We start from the raw sequence: 21,154 nt of genomic DNA, 5'->3' as shown, positions 1-21,154 counted from the left end.
AACTTGTAGACACTCTGTAGTGCGTGTTAGGTTACAACAGCGCTATGTGGGTGAGTGTTATCTTTTTGGATAACACCCACTAGAATACTGTTCATAAACGGTTGCAAACCAGGTCGAATCATCAGAATGACGCGCAATTTTGCAGTCCAAGTCCGTGGGATAACCACGGATAACAACGAGAGTCCTCCAGCTGTCATACGCTCCTGTTGTCGTACGAAATAGCACCCCAGACCATAACTCAAGATGTAGATACAGTGTGTGTACACGCAGACAGGTTCGTTGAAGGCCTTCAACAGACCTTCTCCTAACCAACACACGGTCATCACAGGCATCGAGGCAGAACCATTTTTATCAGGAAACACAAAAGACCATCACCCTGTCCTCCACTGAGCTCTCGGTTGACGCCACTGAAGTTTCAAGTGGCTGTGGTTTGGGGTCAATAGAATACACGCTACAGGGCATCTGGCTCAGAGCTGTCCTCGAAGTAACAGATTTGCAACAGTCCGTTGTATCACTGTGATCTACATCTACATCTCCATACAAACTCCGCAATCCACCGTATGGCGCGTGGCGGAGGGTACCTCGTACCACAACTAGCATCTTCTCTCCCTGTTCCACTCCCAAACAGAACGAGGGAAAAATGACTGCCTATATGCCTCTGTACGAGCCCTAATCTCTCTTATCTTATCTTTGTGGTCTTTCCGCGAAATATAAGTTGGCGGCAGTAAATACGAACTGCTGTTCGAATTGCTGCTGCTGATGCAGTAAGATGCGCCAGAGCCGTACACCGAACACGATAGTCTTCCCTCTCTGTGCTGCCATGTGTCCGTCTGGAGCCCAGTCCTGTTGTTACCGCACATCTTCGTGATCATCGCTGCCAGCAATCATGTCCAGTGACTACATTCCTTCCAAGTCTTTCTGCAGTATCGCAGAAGGAACATCGAGCTTCTCGTAGCCTCGTTACACGACCTTCCTCAAACTTAGAAAGATGTTGATAATGGTTTTTTGTCGCCTTAAAGGCAGTCTTGATAACATCAGCTTACGACGTCCTGTCTCAAAAGTCACTAATGCTCACGACCTTTGCAGCGTTTATGCAAGTAAACTTGATTTGCATTCCTATAGTGGCGCTACTAGCACCACTCTTATGTAACTGGCGCTAATGGCTACCAACATTCGTTCATGTGGCACAACTCTTTCTTGGTGCTACGATTTTTTTCCGTTAGTGTATACTGTGAATACACTAGAAACATAACACCAATTTTTCAGCAACGGAAACTATTCCGCTAGATATTTACGAACTGCAATAAATAAGATCGTGGACAGCAGAAGTTCACAAGCACGTGATTCCAAGAACTGATTTGAACTTACAAGTTAATTTTAAGAAACACAAAAATCATCAGTTTCCAACATTTTCTCTGCAGAAAAAAGCTGACTGTTTATCTGATTCCTTCTCAACTTATTGATTCCTGTATTCATGTAGTGCTGAGGCAGACACATTACCTTATCATCGTTTCGACTTTGTAACTTGCGTAAATAGACAAGTGATTCATTAACGTTGTGTTTTCAATACTTTTGTGCTGTTTTCCTGTAGTTCAATACTTTTTTTTGGACTTGACACTGCATTTATTATATTCCCATATATTCCCACCGAAAAGCAGTATAGCCACAGAACGAATGAGACTCCCACTTGTCGTCAGCAGCAACGTCCTCAGTTCCTGGATAACTCGCATTACGGCTTTATCCATCCACGGTTTATCATACTTGGAGAATGTCAATGAAACCGATTTTCTGCGTGAGGTTACTTTCTTATATTTTTTGTCTTTGGTCAGCCTGTCTGCGTTCCCCCAATTGTACACTCTTGGCCATTAAAATTTGCTTCACCAAAAAAAAAAAAAATGCAGATGATAAACGGGTATTCATTGGACAAATATATTATACTAGAACTGACATGTGATTACATTTTCACGCAATTTGGGTGCATAGATCCTGAGAAATCAGTATCCAGAACAACCACCTCTGGTCGTAATAACGGCCTTGATACGCCTGGGCATTGAGTCAAACAGAACTTAGATGGTGTGTACAGGTACAGCTGCCCATGCAGCTTCAACACGACACCACACTTCATCAAGAGTAGTGAGTGGCGCATTGTGACGAGCCAGCTGCTCAGCCACCATTGACCAGAAGTTTTCAATTGGTGAGAGATCTGGAGAATGTGCTGGCCAGGGCAGCAGTCGAACATTGTCTGTATCCAGAAAGGCCCGTACAGGACCTGCAACATGCGGTCGTGCGTTATCCCGCTGAAATGTAGGGTTTCGCAGGGATCGAATGAAGGGTAGATGGTTCAAATGACTCTGAGCACTATGGGACTTAACTTCTGAGGTCATCAGTCCCCTAGAACTTAGAACTACTTAAACCTAACTAACCTAAGGACACCACACACATCCATGCCCGAGGCAGGATTCGAACCTCCGACCGTAGCGGTCGCGCGGTTCCAGACTGTAGTGCCTAGAAACGCTCGGCCACCCCGGCCGGCTGAAGGGTCGAGCCACGGGTCGTAACACATCTGAAATGTAACGTCTACTGTTCAAAGTGCCGTCAATGCGAACAAGAGGTGACCGAGACGAGACGTGTAACCAATGGCACCCCATACCATCAGGCCGGGTGATACGCCAGTATGGCGATGACGAATACACGCTTCCAGTGTGCGTTCACCGCGATGTCGCCAAACACGGATGTCACCATCTCGATGCTGTAAACAGAACGCGGATTCATCCAAGAAAATGACGGTTTGCAATTCGTGCACCGAGGTTCGTCGTTGAGTACACCATCGCAGGCGCTCCTGTATGTGATGCAGCGTCAAGGGTAACCGCAGCCATGGTCTCCGAGCTGATAGTCCATGCTGCTGCAAACGTCGTCGAACTGTTCGTGCAGATGGTTGTTGTTTTGCAAACGTCCCCATCTGTTGACTCAGGGATCGAGACGTGGCTGCACGACCCGGTACAGCCATGCGGATAAGTTGCCTGTCATCTCGACTGCTAGTGATACGGGGCCGTTGGGATCCCACACGGCGTTCCGTATCTCCCTCCTGAACCCACCGATACCATATTCTGCTAACAGTCATTGGATCTCGACCAATGCGAGCAGCAATGTCACGATACGATAAACCGTAATCGCGATTGGCTACAATCCGACCTTTATCAAAGTCGGAAACGTGATGGTACACGAGGCATCACAACAACGTTTCATCAGGCAACGCCGGTCAACTGCTGTTTGTGTATGAGAAATCGTTTGGAAACTTCCCTCAGGTCAGCACGTTGTAGGTGTCGCCACCGGCGCCAACCTTGTATGAATGCTCTGAACAGCTAATCATTTGCATATCACAGCATCTTCTTCCTGTCGGTTAAATTTCGCGTCTGTAGCACGTCATCTTCGTGGTGTAACAATTTTAATGGTCAGTAGTGTGAATCGCTGCTACTCTTTATTCATATGACTGTTAAAGTTCATCCACATATTCGTCAAACAAACATTGGGAAGGACAGATGACCTAAACAGTGCCGCTGTCCTGTTGGAACACGGCAAACGTGTGACTTTGTCGCGGAACAGCATCCCTTTTTACGAGGGATAGCCACATAGTTTTAATTATCACATCGCAATAATAGTCACGTAGCTTTTTTTTTATTATTGCAGGTACGTTCCTTGTAGGCTTGATATACCAAACCAAAGTCCATTCGCTAAGCGTGTATAACGAGGTCTGCTGTAAACACACTCATGGAACGGAGGAATATAAATGTCATGTGATTAATATGATAGCCACACATATATTTTCTGTTCCGGATTCTCCGTCAACGCATCCGTTCCTGTTTCAGAGCGAGAAACTGACGATCTCTGCATTCAGCTGTGGATGGAACGAGAGTGACGCCCGTTTTAGACGCAGCCTGCTGATCTTCATGGCGATGGTAAATCGACCTCTGGAGATCACTGTTGGGAAAACCTGTAAACTATCCAGAGAGATGTTCCTACAGGTCCGTAAGGATGTCTCCTTCTCCTAGAATAAATATAAAGAATTGTATACTGTATATCAGCCACTTTTCCGCATAGATTGACTGTCGTTATCTTCTACTTCGGACACTTGTTAGATGTTGCTTGTCAGATGTCCGAAGGCACACACACCATGCTTTCATATAAGTCATACGTCTCGATGGGCTATGAATCCACTACCATTAGCGCAGATAAACATTTGCGTTCGACCTCGACCGGGAATCTGCAATTAGCGAGCAAAGAGGGCAGGGCGGTGACTCCGGATAAGGGGTGGCGCTATATGGGAATGTGGGTCGGCCGGGGAACTAGCGGAAACAGTCCGCCCGTTTGCGATTAGCACTATGTCTGGATGGCACAATTGCCTAGTGAGCAGGAGATTCCTGATTCGAGTCATGGTCCGACAGACATTTTCACTCATTGCCGCTGATTCAACATAAAGTCCTGATGCAGCTGATACTATCAGTTTCTTTCCTTTCTCCTCCATCCATCTTCAGCTTACATAATATGTGTCACAGCTGTGGATTCCACATTGTGTCCGTTCTTTTGGAGACGTCCGAAAGACCAGACGTCATACTTTCATATAATACTGGAATTAACGTTTAAATGAAAATATGTTTCATTTACTTTATTTATATTACATCACTTTAAACTGTTTCACTTAGGGTCTATAGAAGGAACATTACTACACTCGCGTTTTGGTAAATATACACTCCTGGAAACTGAAATAAGAACACCGTGAATTCATTGTCCCAGGAAGGGGAAACTTTATTGACACATTCCTGGGGTCAGATACATCACATGATCACACTGACAGAACCACAGGCACATAGACACAGGCAACAGAGCATGCACAATGTCGGCACTAGTACAGTGTATATCCACCTTTCGCAGCAATGCAGGCTGCTATTCTCCCATGGAGACGATCGTAGAGATGCTGGATGTAGTCCTGTGGAACGGCTTGCCATGCCATTTCCACCTGGCGCCTCAGTTGGACCAGCGTTCGTGCTGGACGTGCAGACCGCGTGAGACGACGCTTCATCCAGTCCCAAACATGCTCAATGGGGGACAGATCCGGAGATCTTGCTGGCCAGGGTAGTTGACTTACACCTTCTAGAGCACGTTGGGTGGCACGGGATACATGCGGACGTGCATTGTCCTGTTGGAACAGCAAGTTCCCTTGCCGGTCTAGGAGTGGTAGAACGATGGGTTCGATGACGGTTTGGATGTACCGTGCACTATTCAGTGTCCCCTCGACGTTCACCAGTGGTGTACGGCCAGTGTAGGAGATCGCTCCCCACACCATGATGCCGGGTGTTGGCCCTGTGTGCCTCGGTCGTATGCAGTCCTGATTGTGGCGCTCACCTGCACGGCGCCAAACACGCATCCGACCATCATTGGCACCAAGGCAGAAGCGACTCTCATCGCTGAAGACGACACGTCTCCATTCGTCCCTCCATTCACGCCTGTCGCGACACCACTGGAGGCGGGCTGCACGATGTTGGGGCGTGAGCGGAAGACGGCCTAACGGTGTGCGGGACCGTAGCCCAGCTTCATGGAGACGGTTGCGAATGGTCCTCGCCGATACCCCAGGAGCAACAGTGTCCCTAATTTGCTGGGAAGTGGCGTTGCGGTCCCCTACGGCACTGCGTAGGATCCTACGGTCTTGGCGTGCATCCGTGCGTCGCTGCGGTCCGGTCCCAGGTCGACGGGCACGTGCACCTTCCGCCGACCACTGGCGACAACATCGATGTACTGTGGAGACCTCACGCCCCACGTGTTGAGCAATTCGGCTGTACGTCCACCCGGCCTCCCGCATGCCCACTATACGCCCTCGCTCAAAGTCCGTCAACTGCACATACGGTTCACGTCCACGCTGTCGCGGCATGCTACCAGTGTTAAAGACTGCGATGGAGCTCCGTATGCCACGGCAAACTGGCTGACACTGACGGCGGCGGTGCACAAATGCTGCGCAGCTAGCGCCATTCGACGGCCAACACCGCGGTTCCTGGTGTGTCCGCTGTGCCGTGCGTGTGATCATTGCTTGTACAGCTCTCTCGCAGTATCCGGAGCAAGTATGGTGGGTCTGACACACCGGTGTCAATGTGTTCTTTTTTCCATTTCCAGGAGTGTATTATGTATTATTGTTTTATGACATGTTCTACACTCTTGTGGTCCTCCTCGTTGTGGATCTGTGAAACGGAATGTATATCTACCTATGTATACAGGGTGGTCCATTGATCGTGACCGGGGCAAATATCTCACGAAATAAGCGTCCAACGAAAAAACTACAAAGAACGAAACTTGTCTAGCTTGAAGGGGGAAACCAGATGGCGCTACGGTTGGCCCGCTGGATGGCGCTGCCATAGGTCAAACGGACATCAACTGCGTTTTTTAAAATAGGAACCCCCATTTTTTATTACATATTCGTGTAGTACGTAAAGAAATATGAATGTTTTAGTTGGACCACTTTTTTCGCTTTGTGATAGATGGCGCTGTAATAGTCACAACCATATGGCTTATAATTTTAGACGAACAGTTCGTAACAGGTAGGTTTTTTAAATTAAAATACAGAACGTAGCTACGTTTGAACATTTTATTTCGGTTGTTCCAATGTCATACATGTACCCTTCTGAACTTATCATTTCTGAGAACGCATGCTGTTACAGCCTGATTACATGTAAATACCACATTAATTCAATAAATGCTCAAAATGATGTCCGTCAACCTCATGCATTTGGCAAGACGTGTAACGATATTCCTCTCAACAGCGAGTAGTTCGCCTTCCGTAATGTTCGCACATGCATTGACAATGCGCTGACGCATGTTGTCAGGCGTTGTCGGTGGATCATGATAGCAAATATCCTTCAACTTTCCCCACAGAAAGAAATCCGCGGACGTCAGATCCAGTGAACGGGCATGGTATGGTGCTTCGACGACCAATCCACCTGTCATGAAATATGCTATTCACTACCGCTTCAACCGCACGTGAGCTATGTGCCGGACATCCATCATGTTGGAAGTACTTCGCCATTCTGTCATGCAGTGAAACGTCTTGTAATAACTTCGGTACACCATTACGTAGGAAATCAGCATACGTTGCATCATTTAGATTGCCATCGATAAAATGGGGGCCAATTATCCTTCCTCCCATGATGCTGCACCATACATTAACCCGCCAAGGTCGCTCATGATCCACTTGTCGCAGCCATCGTGGACTTTCCGTTGCTCAATGCCGGTTTACGTTGCCGCTGTTGGTGAGTGACGCTTCGTCGCTAAATGGAACGCGCGCAAAAATTCTGTCATCGTCCCGTAATTTCTCTTGTGCCGAGTGGCAGAACTGTAGACGACGTTCAAAGTCGTCGCCATGCAATTCCTGTTGCATAGAAATATGGTACGGGTGCAGTCGATGTTGATGTAGCTTTCTCAACACCGACGTTTTTGAGATTCCCGATTCTCCCGCAATTTGTCTGCTACTGATGTGAGGATTAGCCGCGATAGCAGCTAAAACACCTACTTGGGTATCATCATTTGTTACAGGTCATGGTTGACGTTTCACACGTGGCCGAACACGTCCTGTTTCCTTAAATAACGTAACTATCCGGCGAACGGTCGGGACACTTGGATGATGTCGTCCAGGATACCGAGCAGCATACATAGCACACGCCCGTTGGGCATTTTCATCACAATAGCCATACATCAACACGATATCGACCTTTTCCGCAATTGGTAAACGGTCCATTTTAACACGGGTAATGTATCACGAAGCAAATACCGTCCGCACTGGCGGAATGTTACGTGATGCCACGTACTTATACGTTTGTGACTATTACAGCGCCATCTATCACAAAGCGAAAAAAGTGGTCCAACTAAAACATTCATATTTCTTTACATACTACACGAATATGTAATAAAAATGGGGGTTCCTATTTAAAGAAACGCAGTTGATATCCGTTTGACCTAAGGCAGCGCCATCTAGTGGGCCAACCATAGCGCCATCTGGTTTCCCCCTTCAAGCTAGACAAGTTTAGTTCTTTGTAGTTTTTACGTTTGACGCTTATTTCGTGAGATATTTGGCCCGGTCACTGTCAATGGACCACCCTGTATATAATCTATAATTATGACATTTCGAGAAGAATTGTGGCGTTTTAGAATTATGGTTTCCTTAGGGTCTCAAGTTCTTTGATGATGAAGTGGGGACTGACGGCCTTTGCTCTCTGATTAAATTCTTTCGTTTTTCTCTTAAGTGTGCTTATAGGGGGTGTTCAAAAAGTCTCTCCGCAGTGCCGTATGATTGTTAGCGGCGCGTTCCGTATGATTGTTCACCTGCCTCAGTTTTTCAACGGAACAATAAACGCACAACGATATTGCAGTGATATTCTGTACCCATTCATAGGAGAACTTGTGTTAAGTGCAATACTGAACGGTTATTATCAACAAGATGGTGCAAGCGCGCATACAGCTCGCGTTTCAATGTCACTGCTTGCTGATGTTTGTGGTGATCGCATCATTTCATAAGGACTTTGGCCTCCACGGTCGCCTGACCTAACAGCACCTGATTTTTTCTTCTGGGGTGCAGCGAAAGCAACTGCCTATAAAAACCGTCCAAAATCCATCGATGAATGGAAAACTGCAATATCCACTTTCACTGCTTCTGTTACAGAAGAAATGTTGTAGCTTGTGTTTGGTAACATGAGTAGACGAATTGAATTATGTATTCAACAACAGGGGGGACACTTTCAACGTTTAATGTGAAAATTTTTAACTAAAAATAAATATTCAATAAATTAATAACTTGTATTTCACTGAGCTTCATTTTGGAATATTCACTGCGGCACACGGCACGCGCGGATAACGATCATACGGCTCTGCGGAGAGACTTTTTGAACTCCCCGTATCTTACCTGTTCAGTTCTTGTTCTAAATTTAGATGAGGACAAGAGAACAGCGTGAACTATACATTCCACTGAATACATGATGTCGTTTGGAACGATATAGGCAAACAGCGGCTGACGATTTCAGAGGATATAAGGGACAAAGATGGTTTAAATGGTATGAAGATGGTCTCCTTGCTAGAAGCGAATATAGAAAATGTTTGTGGTTGTCTTCTACCCTTGAGAACTATTAAAACTGCTTTGACTTTTCTTCAAAAAGTGCACTGAATCTTTGTTTCCTTTGCAGGTGCTGAATGGATCGTACACGTTGTTCAATATGTTTTATCAAGTGCACAGTACATCGTGAAATGTCGGCACTGGCTGCATTCTGGAAGAATTCAACTTTTCCTTTTATAATTCAGTAATCCACTGTACTCTCATAAATACATTACGACTAAAAATGCTTGATGAGTAAGTGTTAGAGTTCACACTTCACCGGTTCACGTACTTCAGTAGACTGAATGATGAATAAACAAATTTCTGAAATGAATCTTTATAATCAGTAGCAGAGAAATTAAACCTGTTTTGAAACCGCTTATTTAGCTCTGTTAAGTTCATTTGGTCATTAAATAATTTATCAGATTCTGATTTTAAATTTATATGGTTATAGCACATGCGTTTTGTTATTATTTGCTGTTCATAGTGTTGTATTTGGAGCAATTGTACTTTTATAAACAATAAATGTACTTATAAGACGTGAAACGAACATCAGAATTAGAGCTCATTGTTGAATTAAGACTAAAAATTTTTTCTCCAATCAGTTATCGTGAAACAAGGGTGAGAACGTCACGGATATGATAGGCGGATTCGAGTGGCAGAATCATCTCATGAAATTTCGAGCAGTAACTTCCTCCTGAGAGTATGAAAATATTCTGTTGGTGCCCACCTGCATGGGGAGGAATTATCATTATTCATAAAATGAGAGAACCCAGAACTCACGCAGAAAAATTTAAGTGTTCCTTTTTTCAGCGTGCTGTTCGAGAGTGAAACGGTAGAGAAAGAGCTGCAGAGCGATTCAATGGAACTTCTGTCAGGCACTTAATTGCGAATTGTAGAGTAATTATGTAGATGTAAGTGTATATGGTCTAAAACTTCCATAATTTCCTCGATGCCAGTCAACTGTTTTGAAAGATGCAAGATATTATTTGTCTAACAGAAGTTCAACCCAACAAGTAGTCTCCCACACTTTCTTCCCTCGTGTCCGTCAAAGTTGGTCCTGCACTTAAGAAATGAGAGTTGAAGGCTTATCCGGAGATTCCGCAACGTCGTCATGGAGAAGGTACCAAATGGTTCAAATGGCTCTGAGCACTATGGGACTCAACATCTGAGGTCATCAGTCCCCTAGAACTTAGAACTACTTAAACCTAACTAACCTAAGGACATCACACACATCCATGCCGAGGCAGGATTCGAACCTGCGACCGTAGCGGTCATGCGGTTCCAGACTGAAGCGCCTAGAACCGCACGGCCACACGGGCCGGCGAGAAGGTACCAATGGAAGTCGTGTATTGTTGTCTTCCTTGACCGTATAATGAAATGTCAAGTGTGTGTTAGGGTTGTGTGGATGGTTATGGTGTGCAATGTACTGTAGTTGTCGATGACAGGTACGAATAGAGTGAAAACCATTGCTGTCTCCTGTAGTTGTCGATGACAAGTGGGGATATGGCGAAAGTCGTTGCTACCATTTCCAGTTGTCGATCACGGGTAGGGATGGTGTGAAAGCTCTCGCTGGCACATGTACTTGTCGATGACAGGTGGGGATGGGGTGAGACACATTGCTGGCCCACGGTACACTCCTGTCAAATAGCACAGACGGGACCGCTGAGTTTAACGTTCTCATCCGACAGGTGGACAGCTGTCAACAGCCCGCACTTCATGAGACATTGCGGAGAGGTTTGTAATTCAATGCAGGGCAATGACGTTAGGTAAGACGATCTGGAAGTTAAGGCACCATATTTACTCCCCTTGCCAATTTTTACTGACGGAGAAAATTTCTTCCGGAACCAGGATTCAAACCAGACACTGTCGAGTCAAGCGCCAAGGCACAAGAGTGCGCTAGCGATTTCGTCTGTGGAAGCAGGTTTGGTGAATGCATTGTGAGAGAAACAATGATAATAAGAATATTAACAAGTAGTTAATTATGTAGAATGTTTTACGCTGACTTTAGTAAAAAATAGTATTTCTACTTTTTTATGAAGAAAAGAATCGAGAATCGACTGACGATTCATTTCCAGGTATATGCAGCAGTTCAGAAAGGTACGTTAAGGGACTGTTACGAATCGGTGGAAATAATCCTGTTTGAGAGACTGTGGGGCATACTAAAAGTTATTTAGGAGTCGTGTGGCTTTGATAATAATTGTAGACTGAGGCTTGCAGGAAAAAAACCGACCTTGTGCCTTTTTTGATATGAATAAAGATGTAATAGATACTCTTTTGTGAATGTGAGAAGACATATTTTTGGTAACTAGTTGGGGTACCCGGCTTCACTCAGAGAGTAGATATGAGATTGTGCGGTAGTTGGAGTAAAAGGAAATACTGTTAAGTATATGACGCACAATTTTTTTATTGAAAACATATTATAACTATTTATAGTACTTCTTTATCAACAAAATTTATCATTTTGTTACCCGGCTTGTATATGTATAAATTTTTCGAATTTTATACTCGAGGCCAAGTTACTTATAGCTGACCGTGAGAGTAGCAGGAGTCTCTGAGGTTGATGCCGCAATATTTTAATGTTCGTCCTTGCGCTCTGTTGTTTGTGAAACTGTAGTCCAATTCGATTTGGAAATTGCAAGTTTTTAAATTGGAATTCAGTTCAGCATAGATCAGTGGTATTCTGGGGATTTGTAGTTTCCAGTTATAAGTTCGGCGTCGATGACGTTATTCGATAGCTGTTTGACGATCATCCTTGTTGCACTATATAGATTTGAGATTTTTGAGTAGTATTATTGGAGAACCAATTTTAAGTAAAAGCCAGCGTAATGGCATTCCTGGTACTTGCAAAGAGTTTAGGAATTCTGTAGGGGAGTTCACACATGTTTCACCGTTTACCATCGTTTCCATCGACTTGTATATTCTCTCTTTCCTGGAAATTTTCTTTTGCCAAAATTGCCCTTTCAAATAGCCAGTCCGGATTGGTATAACTGCGAAAAATGTTTGGATTAATTTGGTCGATGAGTTCGTTTTCAGCGGTGGCTATGTTGCAGAAATCCCTTTAATGAAGTGCAGTTTAATGAAGCTGGTCATCTGGTCAGTATGATATGTGCGTCAGCTTATTTGTCAAAGTTGTTGAGCACATGTGCTGTTATTTCGTCTTTCGATAGTTCAACTCTCGTATTTTAGCCGCGCAAGGTAGCTGCGAGGTCTGCGGCGCCTTGCCACGGTTCGCGCGGCTTCCCCCGTTGGAGGTTCGTCTTCCCTGGGACATTGGTGTGTGTGTTGTCCTTAGCGTAAGTTAGTTTAAGTTAGATTAATTAGTCTGTAAGTGTAGGGACCCATGCCCTCAGCAGTTTGGTCGCATAGGAACTTGCCACAAATTTCCAATTTCTCGTATTTTTTACTGATTGCAGTATTTGTATGTGTGTCCAGAGATGAGATTTTTTAAAGCATGTATTGACCTCTGGTGTTGACTTGAGGATAACTGGAAGTGCTTGTCTAAAATCTCCAGAGCGTATGAATAAAGCTCCTCTCATCACTTCTGAGTTTCCTCGCAAGTCTTGTAATGTTCTGTCCATGGCTTCGAGTGTTTTTTATGTACCATTGCGCATTAGCCCCAGAAGATAATTTTAGCTTGCTTTAGAATTTGACCCCGTCCAGATGCTCTTGAGACGTTACATTGCGGGAATTGTTCTTCGGCAATATTCAACGGCTGTTGCAGGGAGGAATGGGCAATTGGTCCTCCTTCCATAAGTGTGGCTGCAATGTTGGATGATGTCAGTGCAAGTACGATGTGTTGTTCAGGAAGTATTTCCGCCAGCAATGGTTTTTTTAGAAACGTTTTCCCGGTGCCGCCTGGCGCGTCCAAGTAAATAATTCTGCCGGTGTTGTTGTCGATCAGATCCATGGCAAAGTTGTAAATTTCTTTCTGATTGTTGTTGAAGAGTGGTTTGTTGTGAACAATGTATTTGACTAGTTCGTTGATGTTTTAGATTTTTTCCTTTGTAATTTTGAAGTTTAGCACACTGATAGCATTTTTTCGTGGTGCATGCATCCCAAGTTGTGCTAAGGTCTGGTTGTTTGTTGCTAAACGTTTATCTTCTGGGCGAATGAGTGTTTCATTGAAGATGTCGTCGTTGAATTCGATGGTTAGTTCAGGATGACCTAATACGATGGTAAGTTCAGGATGAACTTGTCGGATTTGGTACAGTATGTCATCATTCATACTCTCTTCGAAGGAGTCCCATAGCTGTTTTGAATTCGATGGTTACATGTTCTTAGAATTGTAGCGAATAAGTCTCTCATTTGTTCAGCTGAGGTTGTGAGTGTGGCTTCTTGTAGTGTTAATTCCCAGTGGCTGTCGTTTTTCAGTAGTCCTAAGCGTTAACATGCTCCTCTGTACGTAACCGTCAACTGTCTTGAGATCTGTGGAACTTGTCGGTCCCCGTATTTCGCATAGCAACAACTGGAGATAGAAACATTCAGCGTTGTTCGGATGTACGGTGTATACTCGGCCTAGAGCGCCAGTTTTCATGATTCCTGGATGATCTTCTGTTCGAAATCCTTGTTTTCGTCGTTAAAACATTTTCTTGATGTGTTCCATGTATAATAGATAGGGACGTCGACATATAGTAATGATTTCGCGAATGGATCTGTTTGGCACAGTTTGTAAAAAGCCGTTAATGTTGTGTTCTGAGGTGGTTCGCTTGCAGTTTTTCTGGCGGTGTCTTTTGTGAAGGAGACTCTTTGACCAAATGTACTGCTAGGTGTTGCACTGTTGGTTCGCATTCGTGTGTGGGAAAACCGAAATTCCGTCACGCTGCTTCTTTACTGTTATCGTACCTTCCCATTTGGTACATGAGGATCTCGTCGTTTCTGTTTTGATGTTCGCTGTGTCTGGTTATTTGAAATACTGCCATGTCACTACCTTTAAGCACATACAGACATATTTGATGGTTTTCACTGAATTGCAGAACTGGACATTCATGCGTGATTGTAACATTTTGGAAAGTAGTGTGTTATATCGTACTACCCGTCGATTATCTGTTTCCAGTTCGTCGCTGCCTCGTATTCTTATTTTTGCTGTGAAACCATCCTTGCTGGTGATCGCCCTCTGTATTTGAGATAGGCATCAACCCATGTTTGTGTGTCGTCCAAGCATGGTGTTGGGTATTTTTTGGTGCATTTTTCATCACTCATACATGGCGATTGCAGTTTAATGGCCCGCATGGTCCAGTGAATCACGTCTTTCATTGCTATGTGATATACAGTTCCGGATCTTCTTGTGGATTGGAAAATTAAGCTTGTATGATTTTGTCGATATCCGTCGGATGAATTCTGTGGTGCAGCCATATGAGATTTTGTGAGTGAGGCAGTCCTCGTTTTTGTCATTCAATTGTCTACAACCAGCTTCTAACGGTTCCAAAGATTTGGTATTTTGTGATGGCTTCAATAAATCTCATTTGTTTTTGTCAAAAACCTCGGGCTGTTATGTTGTGTCGATGCGTGAGGGCTTGTTTTTATCTAAGTTTTTCTTTGATTTCTGGCCACAACGAGTTGTGTGTGAATGCTATGAAGAGGTCAGATCGTCCATATTTTATTACGTAGCTCATGGCATCATGAGTGTATTCGTGCATGTGTCTCGGGCTTCTAAGTATGTTGAGGGTAAGGTTACCTACTGTTTCAATGTCATCAATGTTTCCGCCATTTATGATTCCGTCACGAAGGTGAATGTATTGTTCCGTGAGTAGTTTCTTTTGATTCAGTCTTAGGTAAAGCATGCGTTCCGCTTTTATTTTTGCATACATATCTACTAGGAACTGATGTAATAAACGGCGAGTGTTGAGAATACAATTGTGCGTTTCAGTGTCTCTGATCATTAAGCGGTAAGCATAGAACTTCTAGGAAGTGACTCCTTGTTTGTTTCAACGCCTGTTTCAGGTTTGATTTGTTTCACATTAAAATGATATCCGTCCTCTTCGTGCAGAAATATCAATAGACGTAAGAGGGCAACATTTAAAGGCTGTATCTCTGCAGTGCTTTGCGGTGCTCTTCTTGGTTGTACAATTGTGTAACGGCCTGTGTTTTGTCTACAATTACGATGGCGACTTTGTGTATCTGAGGTGCACTAAATCGACATTCGTGTTCTCCATGTGGTCTTTTGGCGGCTCAAATTACAACTTTATAGTCATCAGAAGCCATTCGGTTCAGTGCTGTTTTGAATATGTAAATCAGATGTATGAACTATTTGTGTAAGATCCTCTGTACATCTCGGACTACTTCTCTCATATATTTTGAAGAAAGTGTTTTCATTCTGGTGTTTCCCCGGTCATGTAATGTAAAAATTCCTGTGGAGGTGCTTCCAGTGGTGGTAATGGAATTTTTCCATTCGTGCAACAGAATCCTGGTGTTTCTCTACTGATTTTTTTCGCGTTGCAAAATTGGCAGATGTTATCCGTCTTCCGATTAAGATGTTTTTTTGTATTTGTTACATTCTTTCGTCGGATCATAGTGGAATGGTTCATTTGTTAGGCTGTACTGTTAAAATTTCCTTATCTGCGCTTCTCGAAGGGTGGTATTTTCATGAATGGCTTGAGTTCTAAGTCTTCCATTACAGGATTGTGCCCCAATTCTTGATTCTTCAAACCGTTCATTTCATTATTATTCGTTTTCTCTGCTTCTCAAGGTGCTCATTATCGTTCTTTGGGAACTGAAACATGCTTCGTGCTCTTCGTCTGCTTCGTTGTTGTGCTGTTCTTTTTGTTTTCGCCGTTTTTGCTGTTTTGCTTTAGAACTGGCAAGATCTTCTCCTCTTTTACGTTTTACGTTTGGGTATTGTCTAAAATATGAATCAAATCAACTTTTTACTAACAAATTCAGTAAGTACACTTTACACACGTTTCACACTTTATTTTCGATTTATATTCAGTCAGTTTGTCACTTTGACTACTCACGCTCCACTGTTTGCTTTTATTCACTCACTGGACTACTTTTTCGGTTTCTCTCTTCGTCACTGATAAGAAACTGACGCTCGAACTCGCGACGGGTCTTGCTTTATATCCAGCTATCAATGGGTAGCCCCACAAGTGTTGAATTCCAGAACATATCAAAAAGGCTTCGAATGGTCCGTAGTGTTCCAGAACATTCCACAACATTCGTGAGTGTTCTGGAATGTTCCACAATGATATGTGACCTTCCGAGGCGTCCCCAAACATTCTGGAATCTTCCCGAATGTTCCGAACTATTCCAGAACATTTCGGACCTTTGTAGCCGTGCGGTTCTAGGCGCTGCAGTCTGGAGCCGAGCGACCGCTACGTCGCAGGTTCGAATCCTGCCTGGGGCATGGCTGTGTGTGATGTCCTTAGGTTAGTTAGGTTTAATTAGTTCTAAGTTCTAGGCGACTGATGGCCTCAGAAGTTAAGTCGCATAGTGCTCAGAGCCATTTGAACCATTTTCTTTTCGGACCATTGTAGAACATTTCGGAACATTCTGGAATGTAATTGAATGCTGTAGAATACTCTCGAAGGTTCTGGAATGTTCTAGAAATTTCTAGAGGGCGACACTTCTGAGCCCCTCTATCTTCAAAAGTACGTCTTTCATGTAAAAATGAGCTACCATCCATTAACTCCCTTGATCGTGCCTGGAGTCATTTCTGTGTTTTAGCGGCAAGAACTTTGTACTCTTGCTTTTATAATATAATATTGATAAGCGGGAAAGATATACTAAATGTTATCTACCGAGTTATGTTCTTTCGCGAAAAGGTGAAGAAAAAAATACTAATTAGACCATAATTATGCAGTTGCGCTATGCAGTTATCGACTTCCAGCAGGCTTTATATCGCAACAGTCCTTCGACAGAAGAGAAACTACATTCCTCGAATGATATTGTTATCGAATGAGACCTGTTACTTGTTCCACTTGCTGCTTGCATACAATTATACATAGAGCGACATGTCTTTTTGTAAGTGATATGACATCACTCCATTCTGTACCAAAGAAGTGTGAGATTGCTATTTGCCACGACTGCTGTAGTTGTGCCCCTGCAGCGAGATACACAAAAACTTAATAGAAATATACTCGCTTTAATCTTATATTTGAAGGAATCTGAACATTCTGCGTGTACACTTCTGTCCATAAAAATTGCAGCGCTATGAAACTGCTACATGCAGGAACACGGTAGATTGGCTTGAAAGGTATGACATTATAGCATAGGCATTTGTTAATCTATAGAACCTAATAGCACGAAGTACGTTGGGGTAATGCCATCTACTATCAGTATATAAGGAAAGATTACGTAGCGGGTATCGCCGTTCAGCATAGCGTACTGAGTTCTCTTGTTCAAATATTCCTCGAATCGATCAAATATTTGTAAAGGTACTCCGTACGATCGTGTCTTGCTTGGTAGCCAACGACGTGGCACGGTATGGAGCGCCTTCCGGAATTCTAAGAAGAAATTGTCCACCCATCCACCTCTGCTTTCGCAAGACATCGTGTATGAAAGCACCTCGCATTACTAGAACAGTGTACGGGTCCCCAGCGGGAAGCTTACAGCTATTTATGAGAACTCTAGATTCATTGTTCGATTGCTGGTCAGACTAGATCTAACAGGGGATTACTAGTGTAGTCGAAAGTAGATTTCTTAAAGGATTTGGGAGAAACATGGCGCTAGAAATATTGAGTAATGAATATTCTTCCTGTGTATAGCAAGACTACGTTTGATAAGTTTTGCAGACAGTTTTAAGAAATTGTTTGCCACTTTGTTATATACGATCTTTCTATGATATACAACTGGTAAAAATGAACAATGAAACGCCCTAGAACCTCGAGACATGCTCGTATGAAACAGAGAGACTGATTAGTGATATGGGCCTTCAGTTTTTTAAGAATAAGATGGAGGAGGTAGATGAAGATCAGATCTATAACAAATAATACATTTCTGAGAACTTCTATGACTTATGTAGCGAATCTGTCTCAATATATGGAAATGTCTTCCCTAAAAAGTACTGAAAAATTTCTTTAAAAATGTATAGCGGCAATGGATATCAATAGGGATAAAAATATAAGTAAAAAGGTGAATAGAATAAAAAAGTGCTACTGCACTGCAGGCCGTTGTGACTGAGCGGTTCTAGGCGCTTCAGTCTGGAACCGCTCGACCGCTACTGTCGCAGGTTCGAATACTGCCTCGGGCATGGATGTGTGTGATGTCCTTAGGTTAATTAGGTTTAAGTAGGTCTAAGTTCTAGGAGACTGATGACCTCAGATGTTGAGTCCCATAGTGCTCAGAGCCATTTGAACAATTTTTTGTTTGCTACTGCACTACAAAAATTACTGCAATAAATAAATGCTATTAAAATGTCACATTAATATACACATCATTACAGAAATTAATTACGTTAGTAATGCAGTTGAAATAGTGAGATGAGGGACAGGACAACCAGCCAGTGTGTAATGATTACCATTCTTCCCGAGTTATCTGATATTTATGAGAGTAAAATTGTTATCAAGGAAGCGATACATCACACCACCGATAAGAAAAGAAAATATGTCACCACACAATTGAGAAGAAGATATTGGTTTGCTTAATCTTTTCTTACGGCATAAAATGAGTCTTACTCATAGAAATTAACTTTCATTCTCATGGAAGAATTACCTTCAGGTCAAGCAGCGAGATTCGTGAAGCGCAGCCGTGTTATTATTAAACATTAATGAAAAAAAATAGTTTTGCATGATGATAATAATCACAATCGGACTTGGTTAAAAAACGTTTGACTCACAAATATTGCGATGGGAAGACGATGGTGCTTCGCTTTACCGAACTGACTACTTCTAATTGCCAGGCCAAGAATTACACAAAGCCAACTTCGTTAGCACGGAGGAGGAGGAGATTAGTGTATAACATCCCGTCGACAACAAAATAATTAGAGATGGAGTAAAAGCTCGGATTAGGATGGTGAAAGAAATCAGCACTGTCAAATCAGCAGTGTCCATTCAAAGGGATCATCGCGTAATTTGCCTGAAGCGATTTACAAAAATCACGGGAAACCTAAATCAGGGTGGCCGGACGCGGATTTGAACCGTCGCCCTCCCGAAGGTGAGTCCAGTGTGCTAACCACTGCGCCAACATGACTCGGTTTATTAGTACGGGAACGCAGCGTTTCGTACTAGACTAGCAAGATAAAGAAGAAATGATTCAAACAGCATTATTATTTAACATAAAATACAAGTTACGGGAATAATACTGCTTTATAATACTGATGTTCTAAGAAGACGGAAGAAATCTCAGTTATATTACTTTCACAAAAATGATCAAAAATGTCTTTCACAACTAATGAAGATACAAATTCGATGTTGATTTTCTGAGACACAATCCTATCTTTAATCTCGGAATATGTAGTTCAGTCGGGATCGCTGCATGAAATAAAATGTTTTGCAACAAAAGCCCCTTCAATGGTGGAGACAATATCTATCTCAGTAAATGGATGGGCCATTCAATATCGCTTCACCACTTCACTCAGAACTTTGAACTGTCGATCTACAAGATTATAATTACATAGGCACTGGAAAGGAAAATGGAATAGTTTTGTTAAAACAATAGTCTTATTATTGAATAATATGGTTTCTTGAAAGCAGTTCAGTAATCAATATGGTACGGAAAGGTGTCATCATCACGATATTCATGCAAATGATTTAGGAGCTACAGATCTGTCCAGTTGACAGGAAACTGGACAAAAATTGTGATGGTGTGTTCACACTTTAAAACTTGAAATGATTAAAGACATTACAGGTCAATCCAAAATAAATTCATAGTCATTCAAAATTCATTACGAAATTCAGCACAAATGATTACTCCTTTAGTTACTGTTCTTGGCAAAAAAAGTTAACAGAACACATTAATCAGGATAAATGACATTTAACATATGTTTTAAACTTTTCTGTATGCGCAATTTATACTCATTTGAACGTTTTTGTGTTTTGTATTTGTTTGTTGAAACAGGTAGCATAATATAAGTGACATATTATGCATAATATAGTACAATACGAAAATGATTCGGTTCATGTATTTCTAACAATGGATATTAGAAGTCAGGAGATGATGTATTGTGGTGATGGTCGGATGGTACAGCTGACGAAGACGAGGTAAGGTGGACCCAAGGACAAGATGAAGCTGACAGTTGTTGGCCACACAAGGACCCATCATGTAGGACAGGATCCGGACAGCGAGGTTAATGACTAGAACAGCAGGTAGGATGCTCAGAGTAGTTTGTCTCCATCTCAAAATAGTTCAAATGGCTGTGAGCACTATGGGACTTAACTTCTGAGGTCATCAGTCCCCTAGAACTTAGAATTACTTAAACCTAACTAACCTAAAGACATTACACACACCAATTCCCGAGGCAGGATTCGAACCAGCGATCGTAGCGGTCACGCGGTTCCAGACTGTAGCGCCTAGAACCCCTCGTCCACCCCGGCCGGCGCCTCCTTCTCAAAGATGCTTCATTTACAGTCCATAAAATTCTTCTGGGTTTGTGACCTCATTGTCAACAATAAAATTCCGACTTTTCGTCGACCATTTAAAGACGCCTTCCTCGGGGTGTATTCCTCACGGGTTAGCAGTACACCCTGGGGAAGGCGTCTTGCAATAGTCGCCGAACCGTCGGAATTTTATAGTTGACAATGCGGTCACAAACCCGGAAGAATTTTATTGACTGTGACAACGGCCACAGAAGCTTACGTTTGCAGGCATCATTTAGTCCACCGAAATCAGGTTACATTTAACAGTTGTACAAAGGAGTCGTAAATACCTGAGGTACGACCTACATACGTCATGCTGAAAGGAAGAACTTTGTTAAAACAGAAGTAATCTTTCACATAAATAAGAATAACATACAATAACTCAAATGCATTAAATGGATCTCTGTTTAGCTTGGGGAAAACTCTTTATCTTTCATCTTTATAACATTGCTTAACGTTAAGTGCTATGGGATTTAAACTGACATTTGTCGCTTTGAATCAGTAGATTAGATCAATA

At 42.9% G+C, this 21,154-nt stretch overlaps 1 protein-coding gene across 1 annotated transcript in view; it reads left to right on the top strand.

Annotated features, from left to right (window-relative positions):
* Positions 1–9,617, top strand: part of LOC124623468 (odorant receptor 43a-like) — a 102,483-nt gene extending 92,866 nt beyond the window's left edge. Inside the window, exons 7-8 of the mRNA XM_047149039.1 lie at positions 3,867–4,022; positions 9,216–9,617. Coding sequence (XP_047004995.1) covers positions 3,867–4,022; positions 9,216–9,275 — 216 coding nt within the window. The 3' untranslated portion in view covers positions 9,276–9,617. The remainder of the gene's footprint in view (positions 1–3,866; positions 4,023–9,215) is intronic.
* The last annotated feature ends 11,537 nt before the right edge of the window (positions 9,618–21,154 follow it).

This window comes from Schistocerca americana, chromosome 1 (assembly GCF_021461395.2).
Source record: "Schistocerca americana isolate TAMUIC-IGC-003095 chromosome 1, iqSchAmer2.1, whole genome shotgun sequence".
In the NCBI taxonomy this organism is placed as follows: Eukaryota; Metazoa; Arthropoda; class Insecta; order Orthoptera; family Acrididae; genus Schistocerca; species Schistocerca americana.
The sequence above is the reverse complement of the archived record's forward strand: the minus strand, read 5'-3'. Positions and strand labels throughout refer to the sequence as shown.